This window comes from Apus apus, chromosome 4 (assembly GCF_020740795.1).
Source record: "Apus apus isolate bApuApu2 chromosome 4, bApuApu2.pri.cur, whole genome shotgun sequence".
NCBI lineage: Eukaryota > Metazoa > Chordata > Aves > Apodiformes > Apodidae > Apus > Apus apus.
In genome coordinates this window covers 17,310,444-17,329,713 of record NC_067285.1, presented here as the reverse complement: position 1 = coordinate 17,329,713, position 19,270 = coordinate 17,310,444, and the positions used below count along the sequence as shown (strand labels likewise).

The following is a 19,270-nucleotide window of genomic DNA, read 5'->3' as shown; positions in this document are numbered from 1 at the left end:
ACATCTACATGCCTTTTAAATACCTCCAGGGATGGTGACTCAACCATTTTCCTGGGCAACCTGTTCCAGTGCTTGATAACTGTTTTGGTGAATTAATTTTTCCTTATACCCAGTCTAAACCTCCCCAGGCACAACTGGAGGCCTGCTTATCAAGGAAACTTCCTAACCCCTTTCATGTGTTGCCATCTCTTGCAACAAAGCTTTGGCAAGTTTTTGGGCTGTGAGCTCTACCAATGACTTGTTACCAGATCAAATCCTCTTAACTGACAGTCCTTGAATGTCAGTTATCAGCTCATGTTGGTGAGGTGAGTATGTAGGACAGATGCAACACTGTTCCAAGAAATAAAAAGAACTTGGTACTCCATGTGTAGAAATTAGGGTTTCTTCTTTTTTTTTCTGAGACAGCCCTGCCCTGTCTGTGGTTTGCAGGTTGAAATCAAGTTGTTTTATTGAGCATAAAAGAGTAACTTCTGGCAGTAGGAATATGAGCTTGGGGTTGAGTTCTGGCATGGCATGCTCCCACTGAGCATGGGTGATGGGCTGGGGCAGGAAAGGGCACCTATCCCTGACACTTCTGCCATTTCTCCTTGGATCGTAAATTTCCCTTTTCTTCTTTTTTTTTTTTTTTTTTTTTTTTAGGCTCATTTAGCAGTTCTGAGAGAACTGGGCTGATACAATCACTAGATCCCAGATGCACTCAGAATATAAAAGGCAGACTGCGAGGCCTCATACTCTTCATTTTTCCAAAGATTTAAGGATAGAAACATATCTGTCTTCTGAGCCTGCAAGAAGTTAAATTTGTGGTTAGTTTTCATGCTCTTCATAGCTTTGCTTTTAAAGCCACAATCTTACCCTGCATATTTTGAGGGCTCATTAGTTTTTGCGCTATAAAGAGGCCCGGCAGAAAACCTACACTCCCCCTTCCCCTCTCTGTTTGTGAAGCCTTATATAGCCATGGTGCCCAACAGTCTGCCCATTTGCATTGCCTCTCTGTGAGGCTATGACTCAGGCTGACCTCTGGAAAGGTCTGGAGGACAAGCTCGACAGTCAGAAATGTGGCCAAAGTCCTCTGCATGATGACTCCCCTCAGCTTCAGAGCAGCCCACTAAGAGGCTCAAGGCCACAATTAACACGAGCAGTTCCTCGCCTCACTGAGGAGTTCTTACTCTGAAGCCAGATCCAGAAGGTGCAAACCTGGCTTAGTGCAGTCTTAGCTCCCTTCAGCCTTCCTGAAAGTCTCTGGGAAGCTATCCGGAGTACAGTCTTTGCCTGACGTATAATTTCTTCTTTATTACCCAGTTCACTGTATGCTCACTGCTCAGTTATCCAGGATAAGGATAAAATGGGATAACCTAGACAAAGCAAAAGACTCATGATATAAAACATATGTAAATGAGACTGTAAGAACATGCTGAGTGCATTCACCTTTGTCATCAGCTCTCTAAAGAGAAGAAGAGTTTTAACTAAAAGTAGGTGAAGCTGTGTGTCAGGTGAGCATAAAATATTTTCTGTTATGAGCTCCATAACAAAGGTATCAGCTGAAAGCAGGGCCTGGTTAATCCACAGCTTGGGCAAGTGTGTGTACCTTTCAGATGATTTCAATTAATAAGAAAACCCTGCTCATTGAAAATGAAGCTGGAACATTATTTAATTGGGATCTATTGTGGGATCTCCTTGGAAACATGGTACGTGTGTCCTTATGGTACTTTCTCATAAAGTGAATTTATTAGTGCATATTTTGCTACATCAGCATTGTTGAAATTAGAATTACAGACTACACTTTAATTCTTATTAGGGAAAATATTCTGTGGCATCTCAACTACATTTATAACACAGTATTTATCAACAGAGTCTGGATAAATGTTTCAGTGTAGATTATATTTGTAGCCATTTAAAAATGCTCAACAAATGTATACATACGTGGGAAAAACATAACTTTTCACACTGAAGAACTGTTTAAGAACTTTATAAAACCATGTAAATAAATTAGCTGTAATTTTTTTTTTTTAAAGGCAAATACTAAATACATTTCAGAGAGAGATTCTGACATTTTCTCCATTAAAATCAATCATCTGAGTACATACAAGTTACCCACTAATCCCCTTTATCTCTTCAGCTGTTACTTCAAGCCTTATCAGAGGCATACGATAATCTTCTTATGCATCTACCTTTATTTTGAGTGTGGGGAGGAACAGAGAGGTCAAACAACAGACCCCTTGTTGAAATCAAGTAGAAGTTTCATTGCACCGAGGTCCAGATCTGAAAAGGAACTTCACCATCCAAATCCCTTTGCTCCCCTAACTCTATTCAGCTGCTGCTTAAGCCCATAGGCAGATGAAGTCTACAGCAGCTTCAGATTCTGTAGTTAATGTTTCCCAGTTGCCTAGTACTGGGACTGCGTGCCCCAAAGGTGCCTCAGTTGTAAGAAACTCCAGCAACTGAGCACCTGCTTCCCACTCATTTCTATTGCAGGTACGTTACTGCCTGGACAGCTTCAGGAATTGCTTGTGTATTTTATCCAATGGCAATTTAAAAATACTTCAGTGTTCATAGGGCAAGGCAAACCAGGTTAATATTTTAAACGGTAAAGACTGTTGAGATATATCCATTTTTCATTATATGCAAGGAAGCTTTATGTTTATGGTGCACTGGGGAACACCTCCTAAAAGATGTTTTCCAGATCCAGAGAGACCATTAACTTACAGGCAGGACACTGTCCTAAAAGACATTATTTTTAATTTTGTCAGACATGAGAAGGAATCAAATTGGATATCCCCCTTTGGGGTTGAGGTAGCTAGTGAAAGTCTAGCATAGAAACTAGGGCCTAAAACATCAGTGGCTGCAAGAGCTCCCACAACCTGTGCTCCATGTGGCAAAGTGGTTACCTGAATTATTCACAGTTCTGTGTGATCTCAGTGAAGGGCTAACAACAAACTGGTGACGAGGGCATTGATTAGGTTTGTGAACCACGGATGCTTCTTGTAGTATCTGGTGCCTGCTGTTTTGTTAGTCTTGGAGGAAGGAAATATACTGAGCAGAAAAACCCAGTAACTCTGTGTCCTTGGAGAAGGACACCTTGAGGTCTTCACTATTTGTGTTTCAGCTCTTCAGAGGCAAAGAGGGAGGAACCAGTGGAGTTATCACAGCCAGTTCCCTTTAATCTAGTGTCTCTCTCTGCTGTCTTTATATCTATCTTTCTGATTTTATTCCTTAATATAAATGGGAGTCTTGAAAGGAGATAGGTAGATTTTAATTCAGACTTTTAAGAAAGGAATTAAAAGGGACAAAACCAAAACCACAGATGCATTTGACAGTGCTGAATTAAGTGAAAACCCTTAAATACAATTAAGTAAATTGCAAGACAAGAGGGGCAAGGCTTGACATACACTTTCATATTGACTAACTTGGATGGTTTCCATAACCACATAGCTTTTAGGGAGATACTTTAAAAATGCTTTGTGTCCCCTTAGGAAGAGCACAAGCAGTCTCAGTTCTGAACTCAGGGAAAAGATGTTGCATGATTAAGACCCAGCTACAGGCTTAGGAGCCTTCATGTCTGCTCTTGGATGCGGCTTCTGACACATGGCCATAGCACTCTCATTCCACTCTCATCTTTCCCTGCTTGGTGTTCAGATGGTCTCTTCTGCTTTCATTAAAAAAACAGGACTTTCATTCTGACATGCTTTCAAAAATGGACAGCCTTTAAGAAAATATTTGCAGTACATAATATCTTTGTAGTAAGTAAACAAATAATGAAATAAGATTCTGTAAAATTAAAACATTCATTAAAAATACTGTCTTTATTAGCAGCTGCAAATGTTGTTCAGGGTATTACACAAAATATATTTAGCAGATAAGGAAAGATTATCCACTTGGCCTTATAAAGCACTGAGAGGACAGAATGTCATTGCTGTAAAATACTTATATGTTAAGCTTTGCGTTCCTTAAGCCACAAACCAGGAGTTTCTCGCTCTCATGCTGGCCTTTAACTGACCCATCTCATACAAAATATCCCATAATTAGTAGGCTTTATTCAGAAAGGTTGACCAGAAGAGGAAGATATCAACAGACAGGGTCAGTGTGCTGGCAGGGTTCTAGAGGAACCCTGCAGACTAACACGTCCTGCAAAATAGTCTGCTCTGTGCAGCGCAGTCCAGCAATGGGTCACCTTCAGCCTCACAAATACCAGCCACACATTTTTAATAAGAAATTAGAAACCTTTGACTTTAGTTTACATTGCTAATTACTGTAATTTATAACAAACATTAACGAAGGCAATCACAATTAACTGCTGGTTCCTTTCATGATACTGGTATTCAGTGCTGTTTTTCCCTTGTTTAAATAGATACTGGAATGTAACCCCATGGTGGTTTCATTATATAAATCCAATCTTTTTTCTTCAGACAGTAGATTTTAGCTCTGCAGTCAGACTGTCATCAGTATGGTATGTCTCTGCAATACCTGGTAGGCCATCTGCCTTCAGCTCCTTCAGAGCAAGTAGTAAGCCAGAAAGGCATGAGAACTGGCAGTGATTAAAAATTAAAAACAACTGGAGAATAAGGTTTAATTGCTAGTGCCTCAGTTGTGCAAGTATAATACTATGAGCACTGACTCATCAGAATAAACTGATTTCTAACTACAGTACAGTAGTTTCTGCAGGGAGCCCAAGAAGGGAGGCAGGCACAACAGCAGAATTATTGTGTCACCTGACCAACAAAACCAAGGGACTATCTGAGAGAAATCTTAACTATTTGCAGCACGCTCAGTGTAGGGCGGGAAATACAGCTGGAAGCCAAAAATAGCTCCTTCTATTCCAGAAGGAGTCTTTGGACCAAGAGTATGTTTGTTAATTGTGTTTGAAACATTAGGCAGGCCTGCAGAAACATGAAACAGGTAAAATTGTTTAGATCAAACACACCTTCATACCTCCACCTTCTACTCCACTCCTTGCTAAATGGAATTCAAATTCAATTTGTAGCTCAAGCCTTTGCTGAATGAAAGGAGTAAAACCCCTGTGAAAATAGTGAGGGATAAAAACATATGGATTTCTCAGATATGTTTCTAAATCAGTGAAATCAGCCAGAGGCTCCCAGCACTCGTCTCCCCATCACTGGTCCATCTGACAAATGTAGAAGTAAAATAGATGTTTAAGAGGAAGCAGATACTGGCAGTACAACTATTCCAGTGTTTCCTTGGAGCAGAGGAGCTGCATCACTGAGCTGCAGCCCAGCCCTCACTCACCCAGCCCTTAACCCTGTGCCTGGAGGTGGCTGGGCCCTGCTTGGCAGCCAGCATGGGAAGCAAGGAGCTATGGCAAGCATTAAGGACCGGATGGTGGAAAATATCCAGGGACTTCAGACCACGGTCTGTCCTTTTTCACTTTTGTGCTGCTTGCCAGTTTGAGAGGCAGTCACACACATCTCAAATTTATTGAAGGATGGAGACACTTAATTTGCAGCATTATGTGAAGGGAAATCCACGCTGTCCAGGAAACCACGTGGGCTCACGGTGTTGAAAAGGAATGCCCTTTGGAGGACAAAAGATGCTTGAACATAATGGGTCAAAGTCACTCTGGCAGGACTGGAATTAGTTCAAGAGGAATTGCCCTACAGATACTTCTCCCTCACCAGCAGTGTCAGACTGTGTCTGTTGTATATTCACAAAACCAGCAAACTCATAGTAACATCAAAGATCAATTGCAGGGGGGTGGAATTTAAAATCAATTGGGAAAAGTACATTACAAACCACTGTGCAGATTTGTCTCTACAAAGGGACACAAATAAGCCCTTACATAAAATACTGCAGGGGCTCTCATGCTGTTCTGAGCAAACTTGTGAGTCAGAGCAAGCAAGGCAAGAAGTTGCTCTGACAAAAATTGAAACCATAGATGAAAAAAAAAGCCCACCACAGTCTCAAGATTATTTTAAACCTGTGGAAAATATCTCTGAGGCACCTAAACCACAGGTTATGTACCTATGAATTACAATATTCTCTTTACCAAAGGAACAGTATAAAAATAAAGGTAAATAATTATACATTTATTCTGTTTTCTAGTCTTGCTGAAGTGTTGGTAATCCTGCTGTCTGAGAAGACCCTTCAAACATGTTATGAGAGACCATTTTTGTAAGTACTGCTTTAACAGCCACGCTATGCCTCGAGGGTTTAAAAATACGCAGTAAACAAGCCAAATTGGAAAACAGGTAGAATGGTGTCTGGAAAATGTCCGTAGGCCACTTCAAAAAGCAAATGCTAGAGCTTTTAATCATGTTCTATTAAGAGTGAAGAAAAAGCATTTCCCATTTTCTGTACTGTTTTTAGTAAAAGATTTTATTTTTGTACACCAGGACCATCCAGTGAAAATCAGGTTTTCCACTATCTTTTGTCAAACTACTCTGATTGCTAACAACTGCAGATATCAATTGAGCTATAACCCAGTCTTTTTCCTGGCCAAGGGCCAACAGACAAAAACATTTTCCTCATCTCTTGAAATAACATTTCAACAGGTTTCCGTGCCAGATAACATACAGCAATGAGCATTTGACAGAGCTTTTATCCACAGCTTTCCTCTCCTCTGCTTGCTCCTGTATCTACAGAGGGACTTTTGCCTCCCCCTCACCAGGCCCCCCCCTTGGCTCTCCTCTCCCGCTGTACTGCAGCTGCCTCCCATGGGCCCTCCTGGCTTCATGTCCAGGCCAAGGGCTATTTTCTCTGTTGCTAGTCTAAAAACAGAAGGTGGCAAATATGCCTTACATTTGTAATTTGGCACGTCAGCGCTGCCAGGCACTAAATCCCAGAGGTGAGAATACTTTGAAAAGGCTCATGAGAGGGACAAGCAAACACCATAATCCATACAGAAAAGGAAAGAGGAGCAGTATTTTGCATTTGGAATTCACTGTGCTCTGTTTTTGCTGTCCTAACATGATAGTTAACTATAAATACGTCTCTGCCTCATTGTTCCTTGTAATGGTAATGCTGCCAGATATTCACCAGACGCTGAGGAAGCTGTCAGTACATACCTGTGAACCATGGGTTCTAGAAGGTGAAATTTTGCCTTCTCTCAGGAGATTTTAGCCCACTGACTGATTATTATCTATTTAAATTATTTCAACTTACCATACAGGCCTCTTTTTCTGCATCACTGCCACACAGACAGCACGTAATTATTCTCCAAGATTATCACAAGAGACAAGAAAGACCATGCCTGCCAGGGCAAGTGGCTTCACAGCCACTGTGACCTGAACTCAGCTCAGGCATGTGCTCCAAGCAGCCTCCCAGAGCCAGCAGGAGAGAGATGTGAGCTTGGAAACAGGCTTCATCATTTTTTTATTATTTTTTTTTCTCCTGAAGTGCAAGTAGGAGAAACCCAGCACAATCTCTGCAGTCAGATTGAAGCTATAACTACATGTCACTTTAACCTGCCTTTGCCCAGAAGGTACACTTGTAGCATTTGCACGACATTTTATACTTAAGAAGTAGCATATTTTTCATTGGCTAGAATAAAAAGCTATGTTATTTATGTAACTGATCTTGAGATTAAGAACATAATATTTTACATTTGCAGTCCACTGAAAATATCAAAATACTATATTTGTCTAAGTACTGGCTAGAATGAATATCAGAGTTGAATTCTTCAATATTCAGCTGGTCACAGATTTTCAAATAGTGGAGTCTTCACTCATGCTCATCACACAGTGTGTTGTCCCACCTCTGTTACTCTAGAAAAGGTCCACACTGCTTTCATCACAGGCCCAGGTTTTTTTTCAGTTGTGCCTTGGACTTATGATTTTCACATGAACCAAAGTAAAAAGTTAGGAAACTGGACCCAGTACAACGAGGATGCTGAGACAGGGGCCTGCCAAACACCCTTTATGTTTTTTTCCACCATGATAAAAGGTTTGATTTGGAAGAGGATGAGTATCATTTAGTTATTTAACAAATAACCACCATGTGTGTCATACAATCAGCATCTACTTACTCCCCTTTTCTCAGCTGCTGCTCGTGCAGCATTCAGCACTAACCCACCAGTCCCAGGCTGACGATCAGGCTTGCAGAAGATTCATTTCAGCAATAACACCTATCCCTAAAGCATCTTTTTCATCTCCTGCTGATGGTGTGCTTTTTTACCACTTATCCAGAGGACATACAAGTGGTCCTAACTCTTCTCAGTTGCTGGGGTCTCCCTTCTACCAGGAGACTGCTCCTGTATACTGGGATTATACACTGCCCTGGTATCCTTCCTGAACAAAGATAACGAGACTTCTGAAAGTGACATCATCCAGCAATTCAGACACCCAGTCTTTCAGAAGATTATGCCAGGTAAGAAAAGGAAAAACTTGTAGCCTGACAGAAAAAAGAAGCTCTAGGGCTGGGGAAAATGGCTTGGGAGTTAACATTTCCTGACTTCCCAGAGCAGAGCAAAAGGTAAATGGTTTTGCTAGTGCAGCTACTGAGGTCATGACTACAGACACAGAGACCATATGCTGGTCTTGACTGTGCACCCTTGAGGGCAAATGGGAGGGTGGCACTCTTCCAAGGGCACAATAAAATGGAGCATAAAATGTTAGGAGCTCTTTTGCCATTCACCTTTGCTAGATGGAGAGTTTGAAGGCTATCGGTATTTGATGTACAATTGTTACCTGAGCACAAAATCATATTTAGCTGTATTCATCAAACTGCAGTTCCTGTGTGTTACCGCACTGTATCAGTCTGTGGTCTGAGGTTTTTATGGGTAGAGGAGGGGAGATCAGTAATGATTGTGGCCATAAACTGTGAGTTTATGGATAGATCTGTTTTCCTGGGGTCAATGGATTTGCTGTGGTGCTCAGAGCCAAGTAAAAGCTACGGTGCTGTACCATAATATTATTTACCTGATTGTCTTTGTGGACATACGGAGTCTAATTAGCTTTAAATTGAGGAATAGAACTGGCATTTTCGTGGTTTATTTTTGGTTTGTTCATCATGTTGTAGTGTTGTGTTTGAGAAGTGTTTTTCTTAAAATGTCTATAAATTCTGCTGTAACTGTTGGCTTAAAGCAAGGCAGCTGGATGCTTTCAGAACATATCTATTTCCTGATTAGAGGCTGAATTACCTCCAGGCATGGGAAACCAGAGTGAGATGTGAGTGGGAAGGCAGGAGACAAAAGCAAAGCCTGGCAAACAAGTATTTTTGAAAACAAAACAAAAAAACACCTCACCCTGAGGTCTCCTTGATACAGTACTTGCTATGTACCATGAATTCATCTGTTAAAACAATATTTTCTCAAAGGAATGGTAGATGCAGCCTTTAAAAAAAAACAAAACCCACAGATATTTGCTTTTGACCTTACAATTTCACAGATTTGACTCCATGGCTAACTACAGTTGTGTGTGTGATTGGAGGAAGGGGGGATTCTTTGGAGAAGGGTTGTGTTCTGTGAAGCTTTTTGTTTTGTTTTACTATTCCTTCAAGAGAGGGGAGTTGCCGTATCAGTGCCATTGCCACTTAGTCAAGTATGTAGCAGAAGCCACTGTCATGCTGTTCCAAAAAGCAAGGTGCAAGATACCGTAAGTCCAAAAGCATATAAAATACTATGATGACCTGAAACCTGAAGAGATAGCAGAGGTGTTTCCCCCATAACACCATGAAGCAAGTTTTTTTTATTTTATTCTTCCCCATTTATTTCTCTTACAATATGGAAAACTGTAGAGCAGTTTCTTCTTTTGCAGATTTCTGGTTTTTGGTATACTGTTTCCTTGCTTGCTCATTACTTACTCCTTTCCCCTGAGTCAGTTCTGGTTGCTAGCTTATTTGAACCATAATCTTACTGACAGTCACTCTTGTCAGAAAGCCCAATCTTTAGCTGTTGAGCAGCCTTATTTCTTTCCTCTGTGCTCGAATGAAACTGAGGATGTAATGCATGTACTCAACCACTCTACTTTCAGTGCATGACAATGCCTAGAGCATCTTAAAAATTTATCAGGAACTGAGCAGACGGTGCTGGGTTCACGCTTTGTCCTACAAGAGCTAATCCTGGTATTTTCTACCTTACTGCTCGAGAGATGCACTGACAGATCAACACCAGGCTACCTGCAGTGAACACTGCAAAAACAAAAGTCAATCTGCCTCTTCTGCATGAATCCTACCAAGCTTGCATATATTTTATCATTGAAGCTGAAGAGTCTGTTCTTCATGTGTTAGAAATGAAAGCAGACCACTGTAATGACAAGCTCAGCAAGTAGATAAACAAAGGCTGGAGTTTTAGAAGCAGTTTGCAATGTAGGGAGGAGGAACGGGGAAAAAGTTGAATGTTTTTAACTGAGGAAATGCCACCTTTAGAATAGATTGTTCAGTGAAGCACATCACTGATTCAATCTGCCAGGCTGTCATAAGATTCATACGCAGTCTATTGAGGACTACACACAAATGATAAACACAATCCCAAGGCCTCGCAGGAGACAGATGAAGTCAGTTGAGCAATGAAGGATGGGTACTGAGCTGTGCTATGTTTTCACTGGTTGAGGACCACAGCGCAAGGCTTTTAGCAGAGTGAGCTGAGAGTGATATTTGAGATTTAAGGAAAATCCAGAAGTCTAACAGTTTCTTTTCCTAACAAGGATGAAAACCTCAAATATCCATTTTTCATGCAATGAAGTATTACACAGCCTAGAAAAGAGACATGGTGAGAGGAGGTAAAGCTGTTCTTTGCCCTCAAGCACTTACAGGCTATTGGGGAAAAAAAAAAAAAAGTTCCCTCTTTTTGTCTATGCAGAACAAACTAAGTAATTAGGAGCTTAATTTTAATTAGGCTAAGACCTCAGGAGCCTCTTTTAAGGTAAGAAGTGAAAAGAATAATTGAAAAGCTTATGTAGCCCCTGTCACAGGAGGGCTCTAACAATATGATAGGCAAAGGCCAGTCAGGAATGTCTAAAGTATAGGTGACTCTTGAAACAGAAGAGGCCTCAAGAGAGAATTGAGTGCAACTTTTCTTTTACTGCAGCCTCACTGAAACATTGTGTGCATGATTACATTTCATTTTAAAGCTCAGTAGTGTCTGAGAGGGATAGGAGCTGTTGCTTTATGTATATGTAAATACTGTAATATTTACCATATTATCACTAATTTAACAGATTTACCATACAAATTGTGGTAATTTTTTTAGATCTATATGATTACAGAAACAGACATTACTGATTGCCTGTGAAAACTCTAATTATGTTCTCACTAAACATTCAGATGCTGATCTTCCAGGGTGACAGATCTTTGTTAATACAAAATACTAGCAATTTCAATTTAATTTTGAGGCCTAGCTTCACAAAAGTGAGTACAGTAATTAGGAACTGAAATTGAAGCACTTATGTTTGAAGAATAAAGTCTCTTGAGTACTGTGCCACCCATAGGCTATCACAGAAAGATAGACACCTTAGAGCTACAGAACTATAGGAGTGAATCCAGTCATCCACTCTGTCACTGTAGTGGTAGAGATACAAATCTACAGTGCAGCTGGAAAAGTGGCTTCCTAAAGGGGTGAGATGACATCATATGTTTGCAGCTGTTTCAAGGATCAAATTGGCTTTATACCTCCATCTTTTGAATAGGCTGTCTCTGGAAGAGCAGCATCTAAGTTGTACGCTCAAATTTCCTGAGCCAAGACAGTTTTCCAAGGGTGATGTTCTTCCTCAGTTTCTGATAAATACATTCAGAAGACCAACTTTTTTCCAGTTAGTATGCCTTAGTGTTGCCATCACCTTCCTTTAGGAGCCTAAGACCTTTCTGGTGGATGTGATCTTTAGTGTTAGACATGAGCTGTTTTAAAAGAAGAAGAAGTTAAACTTCATTGCTTTGGTAGGGAGTGGAGAAAGTAGTCTTCTGCTCTCTTGACGGAGGGAGGACTTTGGAGTGCAGTGACACTTTAGCACCACATTGCCTCTTTGCCAGGCAAAAATGATCTTGCAAGGCAGCTTTTCAACGAAGCTAGCTTAAAGCCGAAGCTTGGTCAAAGGAACCTGTCATCTGGTATTTTTAAGTGATTTATGTCCCAGTAAAGGGAAGCACAAGTAAGCATTTTCAGTTGCGATGGCTGGTGACAAAATTAGGCTGGACTTTTAAAATGTTTAAAAACACCACTTTTCTTCATCATGGGAGGCTTCTGCTCTACCCAGCAGCCTTGATTCTGTCCTGCTGGAGCAACATCCCACATTGAGAGAGGACCCTTCAAGCTTCTTCAGTTAGAAATTTCTCTTCAGTTCACTTTTCTGCCTGGAGCAGGGAGTTGGTGTTGCAGTGTATATCATGACTTAAGAGCTCTTGTGTAGTAAGATACTGAGTTACCTACTAAAAAGCAATGTAGTACTTAGTAAAGTTTGAGAGTGGTAGATGGTGTCAGGGAATGGAGGGCTCTGCATCCAGTGCAGGCTTTACAAGTGGAAGCATTAAATTGATTTTCCAGGTCAGAAACATGCTGTTAGCACCATGTTGCCTTTTGCCTTTTTGGAATTGCTTTTTCGTAACTAAAACTAGATTTCACACAACCTCTGATGTTGTGTGCAACAGATTGAACTGAACTGGGCCTTGGCACTGAATTTTCTTAATGGATTAAGAAATCCCATACAAAATACGTGATGTGCAGCTGGTGTTGGCTTGCTTGCCCCATTGCTGTTCTGGTCCAAATTGCCACCTAGGAAAAGTAGGGGTGTTTCAAACCCCTCTGCCAGCTGGGGACTAGGGCCCTTGGAGCCTACTTTGTTTTTTCCTCTATTATAATTACCTACAAGGGTAGGTTCATGCTGTAATGTCAAAGACAGACACTTTATTTTGCAAGGAGCTGATGGTACTTTGGTACTCATGGCAGTTCAGGTGGTTCCTGGGTGTAAGAGGAGAAAACCTGACCTCCCAGTGCCTCAAATAGCAGTATATATAATGAGCGAAGTACCAGGTGAAAGCAAGCCAGCAGACATCAAGTGCTGCTCCCTAGATGCACCCAAGCAAGCATCACATATGCTATAGCTCAGCAGGTAAGTCTGGCTTTTGGATTAAGACAGACTCCTGCCAGACAGACTCACACACGGCCCAGTAAGATTCCTAACAGGTCTTGTTTGTTGGGTTTTTTTAATTACACAACTCATAAGGCAAATACTTTTGAGAATCTCATCTAGTGAAAAGCTTTGATTTCACCTTCAGGATAATGCCAGCTGCTGACCTGAGATACCATACCATAGTTAGTTTTAGCAATGTCCCATGGCACAGAACAAACTTGTTTTATCTTATAACACAACTGATTTTGCATAAAGTTGAAAGAATAGATTAAATAAAGTTGAAAGAATAGATTAAATAAAGTTGAAAGAATAGATTAAACTGACACAGTAAGAACCAGGTGTATCAAAATACAATTTATTCTTAAAATGGCTAGTTTACACATAACAGCAAGGGCTAAGTTGGGAATAAGTGCAATTAGTGGAGCAGACTTATTTCACCTTAGTATTTGTTGTCTAACTGCATTGCAAGTAGCTTCAGACTCAATATGTGATACTTCTTAGCAATGGGCAAAAATGGGATTTATATCTTGATGTTAACACCATTTCTGTACAGCTAAAAGGTATGTCTGTATTCACACCTGCTGAGTATGTATTGGACAATTTCTCACAAGTCTTGCATGAAATAAAGATCACTTTTACAGTTTGACAGCTCAGAAAGCTCCATTATAAGTATACATATACAAAATATACATTAGTTGTCTAAAAAAGTCTTCAAAAATGAGGTACGATAAAACAGAGCAGTTTTTTCTATTTATGTGTAAACCTATATTCAGTCTAGAAAAAACTAGTAGCAACCCTTCTCTTTTAAAGAAATCAGCTTTCACAAAGTGCAGCTAATCCACTGTCTTCAATATGAAGGACCCTGCCTATGTTACACACTTGTGAAAAGTCATCGCTAACTTTGCAATAGGGAGCAGGATACTCAACCATCAGATACTTTGAGATTGGATAAGGTGGTGAGTCAAATCATCTGATGTTGCTACAGACTAGGAAGGTTACAAATCACTTGGTCTGCTTTGTCACCTAACCCTATTTTTGGCATGTAGGGTGGTTTTTTAAAAAAAAAAATTGTGACAGGCGTGCTTTTCTTTCAACATTAGAAGGTAACCATCTGCCTGCTAAGTGAGTAGGAAGTGAAGAAGTCAACGTTAGACTTGTTCTCAAATGCAAGACACATATTATTCACAAAGCCAACACAGACAGAGACATCTTCCCAAAGCAGCAGTCACTTCGCATCGTTTTCTGTATTCTCCTTTTTATGCCATATAACTTCCTCTGGGATGTAGAACACCAGCTATGGAAAGAAAAAATTAGAACACTGTGCATCTCCAAGTTACATAGCACATCCTACCTCTTCCCCTTCTGCAACATTTTCATTATCCTCTCCAAGTTACTTAACCTGTATTGAAGCCACAGATCCTAGCTATGTATTCCTACCCATCTTTGCTACAAGCACACAGAGGGTCATAGCAAGCCTCCATCCTCACGGCATCACCTCATCTCTACTGCACTCCTAACCGGTGCAAAAAGAGTCGAGATGTTCCATTCATGTAACATCCCTATGCACACACACACTGTCACACACAGTTGCTACATCTTGCTGAGGTACCATCACCTTCCATACTGCCTCACAAGAGTCTCTCACCTAGTGACTCAGGAGAGTCTACAGCAGGAAGCAAGAAGCATACACTTAAAATGCAGGCATGCTAGTTCTATAGTAGGTGGTACAGACACAGGTTTTATCTTCGTCTTCTCTCTTTCCCGGGATAAGTTTTAGCTAAGAACTTCAGTAGCATAATATGATTTAACAAGTCCCACAGACTAATGAATTTGGATTTGTTGAGACAGCCAACAAAACCTGGCAGGTGGTTTCATCACGTAGTCTGTGAACTAGATAACTAACACTGTTCTGTTGTCAAATGGAAAAATGCTTCCTTGCTAGTACTGATCACCAATATGGTGAGCAATTTTCAATACGACCCAAGCTCTGCCACTGCGGAAAGAAACCACTGGACAGCCTTGGACTGCCTAGTTGATCAGGCTCTCTCTCTTGTCCTCTCCTTGAAGTCTGAAGATCTACACAGTCTTTCTTGGCAGATGGTATCTGAACACCATCAGGCTTCCACTCTGCATGGAGAATCTTGTAATTTTGACCTTCGTTATTATCCCAGAAGGTATGTTCTCCACTTTGGTAAGAAATGCAAAACTCTATCTTCTCTTCAGAGGGAATGGCAGGAGGCAAGTCAATGGTAAATGAGAAGGTATCATTTTCAAAATCATTGTAAACATTGTTCATGTATGCACACTCAACATCTGTGTAGGTCTTCCATGTATCAAAGGTAATTCGAACCTGAACCTTTTTTTCAAAACTCACATTTTTTACTTTCACAGTGCCTGACAGCACCTTTTCTTGCAGGGTGCAGTTCTCCAGGCTGACCAAGTTCTTCTGCAGGCGGTTCCTGAAATCCAGGTAGTCAGCTGAGGGCCGAGGGAAACCCAGAATCAAGCTTTTCTCCTCATGTAACTTTAAGCCAGATGTTATGTTTTCAAGGCCTAAGAGGTCAAACTGAAGATCCCACCCAGACTGCTCCTGGGACTCGGAGAAGGTGTGTATTGCTGTCAGGGACAGCCCTTTTGAGTCTGCAAACACAACTCGCTTCTTGACTCGGGCTGCTGAGTGGTTCCAGTCACTATTCTGAGCTTCAGAGTCACGTTTCACGTGAAGACATGGTCTGAGAGGTTTGAATCTGTTCACAAAGTTATTTCTTTGACAGTCCTCAAGGGGGCCGAGAAAACTCTTCAGCGGTGGAGAATGTGCTAAGCAAATTCTCATGGCCATGTCCACAGGCATAATGGAGCTTGGCAAAGGTCTCGGGTCCAAGATCTGTATCATTCTGAAAGAAGTGAAAAGATAGGACGTTATTATTTGTTACATCAGGCAAGAAGCTTCTTATGAATGCATATTTGCTTCATCAGCTGTCTTAATTATTCATAGCCCCATCTTTGCATGGCTTTAAAAAATGCAGCCTAAATTAAAATTGACAGTTCAAGCTAAGGAACTAGGGTGAGATTATTTAGTAATTTCTAATTCTGAACTTTCAGTTCAAATGTAGTCGTTTGCTTATTCTGAACCTCTGAAAAACAGATTTAATTGACAGCTAATTAAACACACATACTTGAGAATACAGAAGAGAACATCCTAGTAACTAGTAAAAGATCCAGTTACAGTGGAAGTTCTCATATGCTTTAGCTTCCCTTTTAGAGTCTGAGCCAGATCTTAAAATTCCAGCAAACTGCATCAGCTTCTTCATCTCTGAGCAGCCAGCAGTCTAGTAAGCAAATTGCCAATCCCACCAAACCATAAAATGGGGTGCTAGGTACCCTGATACAGAACTATCATTCTGTGGTTCTGAAAAACCATAAATGGTTTTGGTTAGTTCAGATGAAGTAAAAATGCTCAAGCACCTTTAGAAATATTTTCTACAAGCTGTTAATCCAGTAAGGGCTCTCTTGCACTGCTGACTGCCGAGTGAACAGGAGAAAAAAAAAAAGAGGAAGGGGGACTTATTCTTTTTTTCACCTCATTGTGCTTCAAGAACTGTCTTTAAAACATCTTCTAATCCCCAAAGTCCATTCCAAAAGCCTAGTGCAAGAATTCATTAAGAATGCTTCATTTGTAAAGATGTATTCATAACCCTCCCTCTCAGATGATGAAAACCACAATTTCTATGCAAGGACATGGCCCATTCAAAGCCAGTTAGCTTGAGTATTTGTAAAAAGGGGCTTGGACTGCAGCACATCCCTTCTGAGAAGGATGCAGTCCTCACTGGAAATGCAGGGTTTTGTTGAGTCATGGAAAACCAGAGCATTTGTGTTGTCTCTTAAATAAATGGCTTTCTCCTTCCCAGGGTTCCCACTGGCATTCCAGCGCCTTGCCATAAAAAGCAGAATCTGTGCTGGCGTCTTAACTCTTCTCCTTGCTTTTCTTATTGTGGCAGTGTTTGCCATAAAAAGTAGGACGAGGAGAGTACCAGCATCAAATTAATCAAGCTTTGCTTTGCTTTAATAGGAAAAAAATTAAGGCTTAAAAAATAGTCTCTCTGCAACTTTTGTGACCAGCTCTTGAGACAATTGCTCCTAACCTTCTGCAGCACCAAAAAAAAATTAAAAAAAAAAAGGGGGGGGGGGGGGGGGGGAGTGAGAGAGGAAGAAAAGCCGCAACAACAAAAAACACCCAAGCAAAAAAAAGCCCCCGACAACAGAACCTGGAAAAGGCAGGCTGCTAGAAGAGCGGGTTCAGCACTGCACAAGCCTGAGGACGCCGTTGCAGGACAGGAGGAAAGCGGAGGGGGGTGGGGACAGCGCAGCAGAGCAAGTTCTCAGGTTCTACTGCCCCGCCGGCGAAGCCCGATGGCCGCCGCTCCCGCGGGGCTGCCGCCGCACACCTGGCGCGGGGCGGCTCTTACCTGCTGCAGTGCATGGGACAGCTCCGCCGCTGCTGCGCCCGCGCCGCGCCCGCCCCGCCTTTATGGGGCCCTTCGCGCAGCCAAGGGGCGGCCCCGGGGGGCGGCTCCGCGGGCGGGGAGCGGCTGCTCCCGCTGCGCGTGGCCCGGGGGTGCTGCGGCTGCTGCCGCGGCTGTGGAGCCCTGCGTGCCGCCCTGCGTGCTGCCCCCCCGCAGGGACACCCGCCCTTTCCTTTCTTTTTTTCCTTCACGTTTTTTTCCTTTTTTCCTTTCCGCCTCCTTTCCCCCTTTTTTCTCCTCCTTTTTTTCCTCCTTATTCCCGCCCTCCTCTTTTTTTTTCCCACCATTTTTTTCTCCTTTTTTCTTTTTTTCCCCTCTTTCCCCACCCTTTTTCGTTCCCTTCTTCATTTGTCGTTTCTTTCCCCCCTTTTTTTTTCCCCTCCCTCCCCCACCGCAGAGGCTCAGTGCCCTACTATATTGCCTGCTTATGGCCAAAGACACTTGTTCTTCCAGTTTTAAGGGTTATCGAGTCTGACTTTAAAAGTTTGAAAAGGGAAGACAACCAGACCTATCCCTGGCAGGAACTGATCTATCTGACCTGGGCCAGAGTGGAGCAGGGTGCTGTAGGAGCCTGCCCCAAAACTGCACCTTACCGTCTGGTCCTGCTTTGGAAAGGAAGGAGACAAGGCCTTAACAGAGCAGCTGGAAGGCAGGCAGGACTTTCAAAGTGTCCTTGCTCAAAAACCTGTGTTTTCAAGCAGCTGTAAAGCAAACAGGGATATGCTACATGGGACTGCCACATGAAGTGGGTATTTTCTTCACATCAAAGTAAGGCTGCTTCAAGTCACAGCTAAAGGATGTTAGTTACTCAGCTGAACTGAAGTAATTCTGAGTTGAAATATTACTGAAGTAATACTGAGTTGAAATTACAGGCTGTCAGCTTTGTTGAAAAGGAACTGGAGCCTTACACTGTTGCCAAGGCCAGGAATCTGTCATCCTGGAATATAACTGTCCTTCTCCTCCCTAAAAAAGTACTTTTGGACATTTAATTTTAATGGTGCTGATAGCTTTTAACCTCACACACATGGTGATCTATGCATTAAGGATGTGACAGGCTGTAGTTCCCACAGTGAATCTATTGCACGTTTCTAGGGCAAGGGACAAAAATGGGTAGAATGCAGCATTAGCCATGGCAATGCTGCGTCTCTGCTTGTGTCCTGCTCCTCAGAAGGCCCCACGTACAGGATCCATAAGGCTGACAGTCCCTCACAGATGCTGGAGGAGTGGACCACTCATGGGTGTCAGCATGCTGGCTTCTGCAGGCTGTGCGTTGCCCAGAGAAGGTCCATCCCCGAACTACCGTGCCCTAGCTGATAACTGGTTCTGTGGGTCTTCTGTGAATTGAGGGTTGCACCTTCTCGCTGGCCCATCTGCTCTTTCCCAAGGTTAACAAATGACTTGCAGGCACGCTATAAGATGTGATCTGGAGCCTGTGAACTGTAATTTTCTGAGTTCATAGTTTTTACCAGTAGATGAGATCATGCACAAATTAATAGCAGGAAGCCTTGTGCTCTATGTGAAGCAAAGGGGGCTTACAGTGATGAACAGATGATACAGGATTTTTCTGGCTCACACAAATTATTTTGCTGTTCTTGGTCTGTGAGAAAAAAACCTAAAAGCTCTACTGCTACGTGTGAGAGTTTAATAGGAGACTGTGTGTGAGCACGTAAGCATGGCGGGTGTGACTAGAATACCTCTGTTTTGGATTCAAGACACATAGAAGCAGAGAGAAAAAAA

General features: G+C 41.9%; 2 protein-coding genes across 27 annotated transcripts in view; one reads left to right on the top strand and one right to left on the bottom strand.

The window, feature by feature from the left end:
• Nucleotides 1-19,270, top strand: part of TNKS2 (tankyrase 2) — a 90,542-nt gene that overhangs the window by 20,608 nt on the left and 50,664 nt on the right. For 17 of the 25 annotated variants that reach the window (XM_051618152.1, XM_051618148.1, XM_051618143.1 and 14 more), the window contains 2 exons: nucleotides 6,055-6,123; nucleotides 8,136-8,316. The gene's annotated coding sequence lies outside the window, so the exon portion shown is untranslated. Of the gene's footprint in view, nucleotides 1-639; nucleotides 804-6,054; nucleotides 6,124-8,135; nucleotides 8,317-19,270 lie in introns of all 25 variants that reach the window. The other 8 variants (XM_051618161.1, XM_051618159.1, XM_051618153.1 and 5 more) reach the window with 4 other exon arrangements.
• On the bottom strand, nucleotides 13,350-17,537 carry PPP1R3C (protein phosphatase 1 regulatory subunit 3C). 2 transcript variants are annotated; one of them, XR_007889378.1, is made up of 3 exons: nucleotides 17,477-17,537; nucleotides 14,656-15,904; nucleotides 13,350-14,304 (listed from the first exon to the last, which is right to left on the bottom strand). XR_007889378.1 is itself a non-coding variant. In XM_051618174.1 (2 exons), exons 1-2 carry the CDS (start codon nucleotides 17,488-17,490, stop codon nucleotides 14,959-14,961), a joined length of 960 nt encoding a protein of 319 aa, XP_051474134.1. In that variant the 5' UTR covers nucleotides 17,491-17,537; the 3' UTR covers nucleotides 13,350-14,958. The 2 variants fall into 2 exon arrangements, 1 of the variants encoding a protein (XP_051474134.1); XM_051618174.1 differs by having other exon boundaries at nucleotides 13,350-15,904.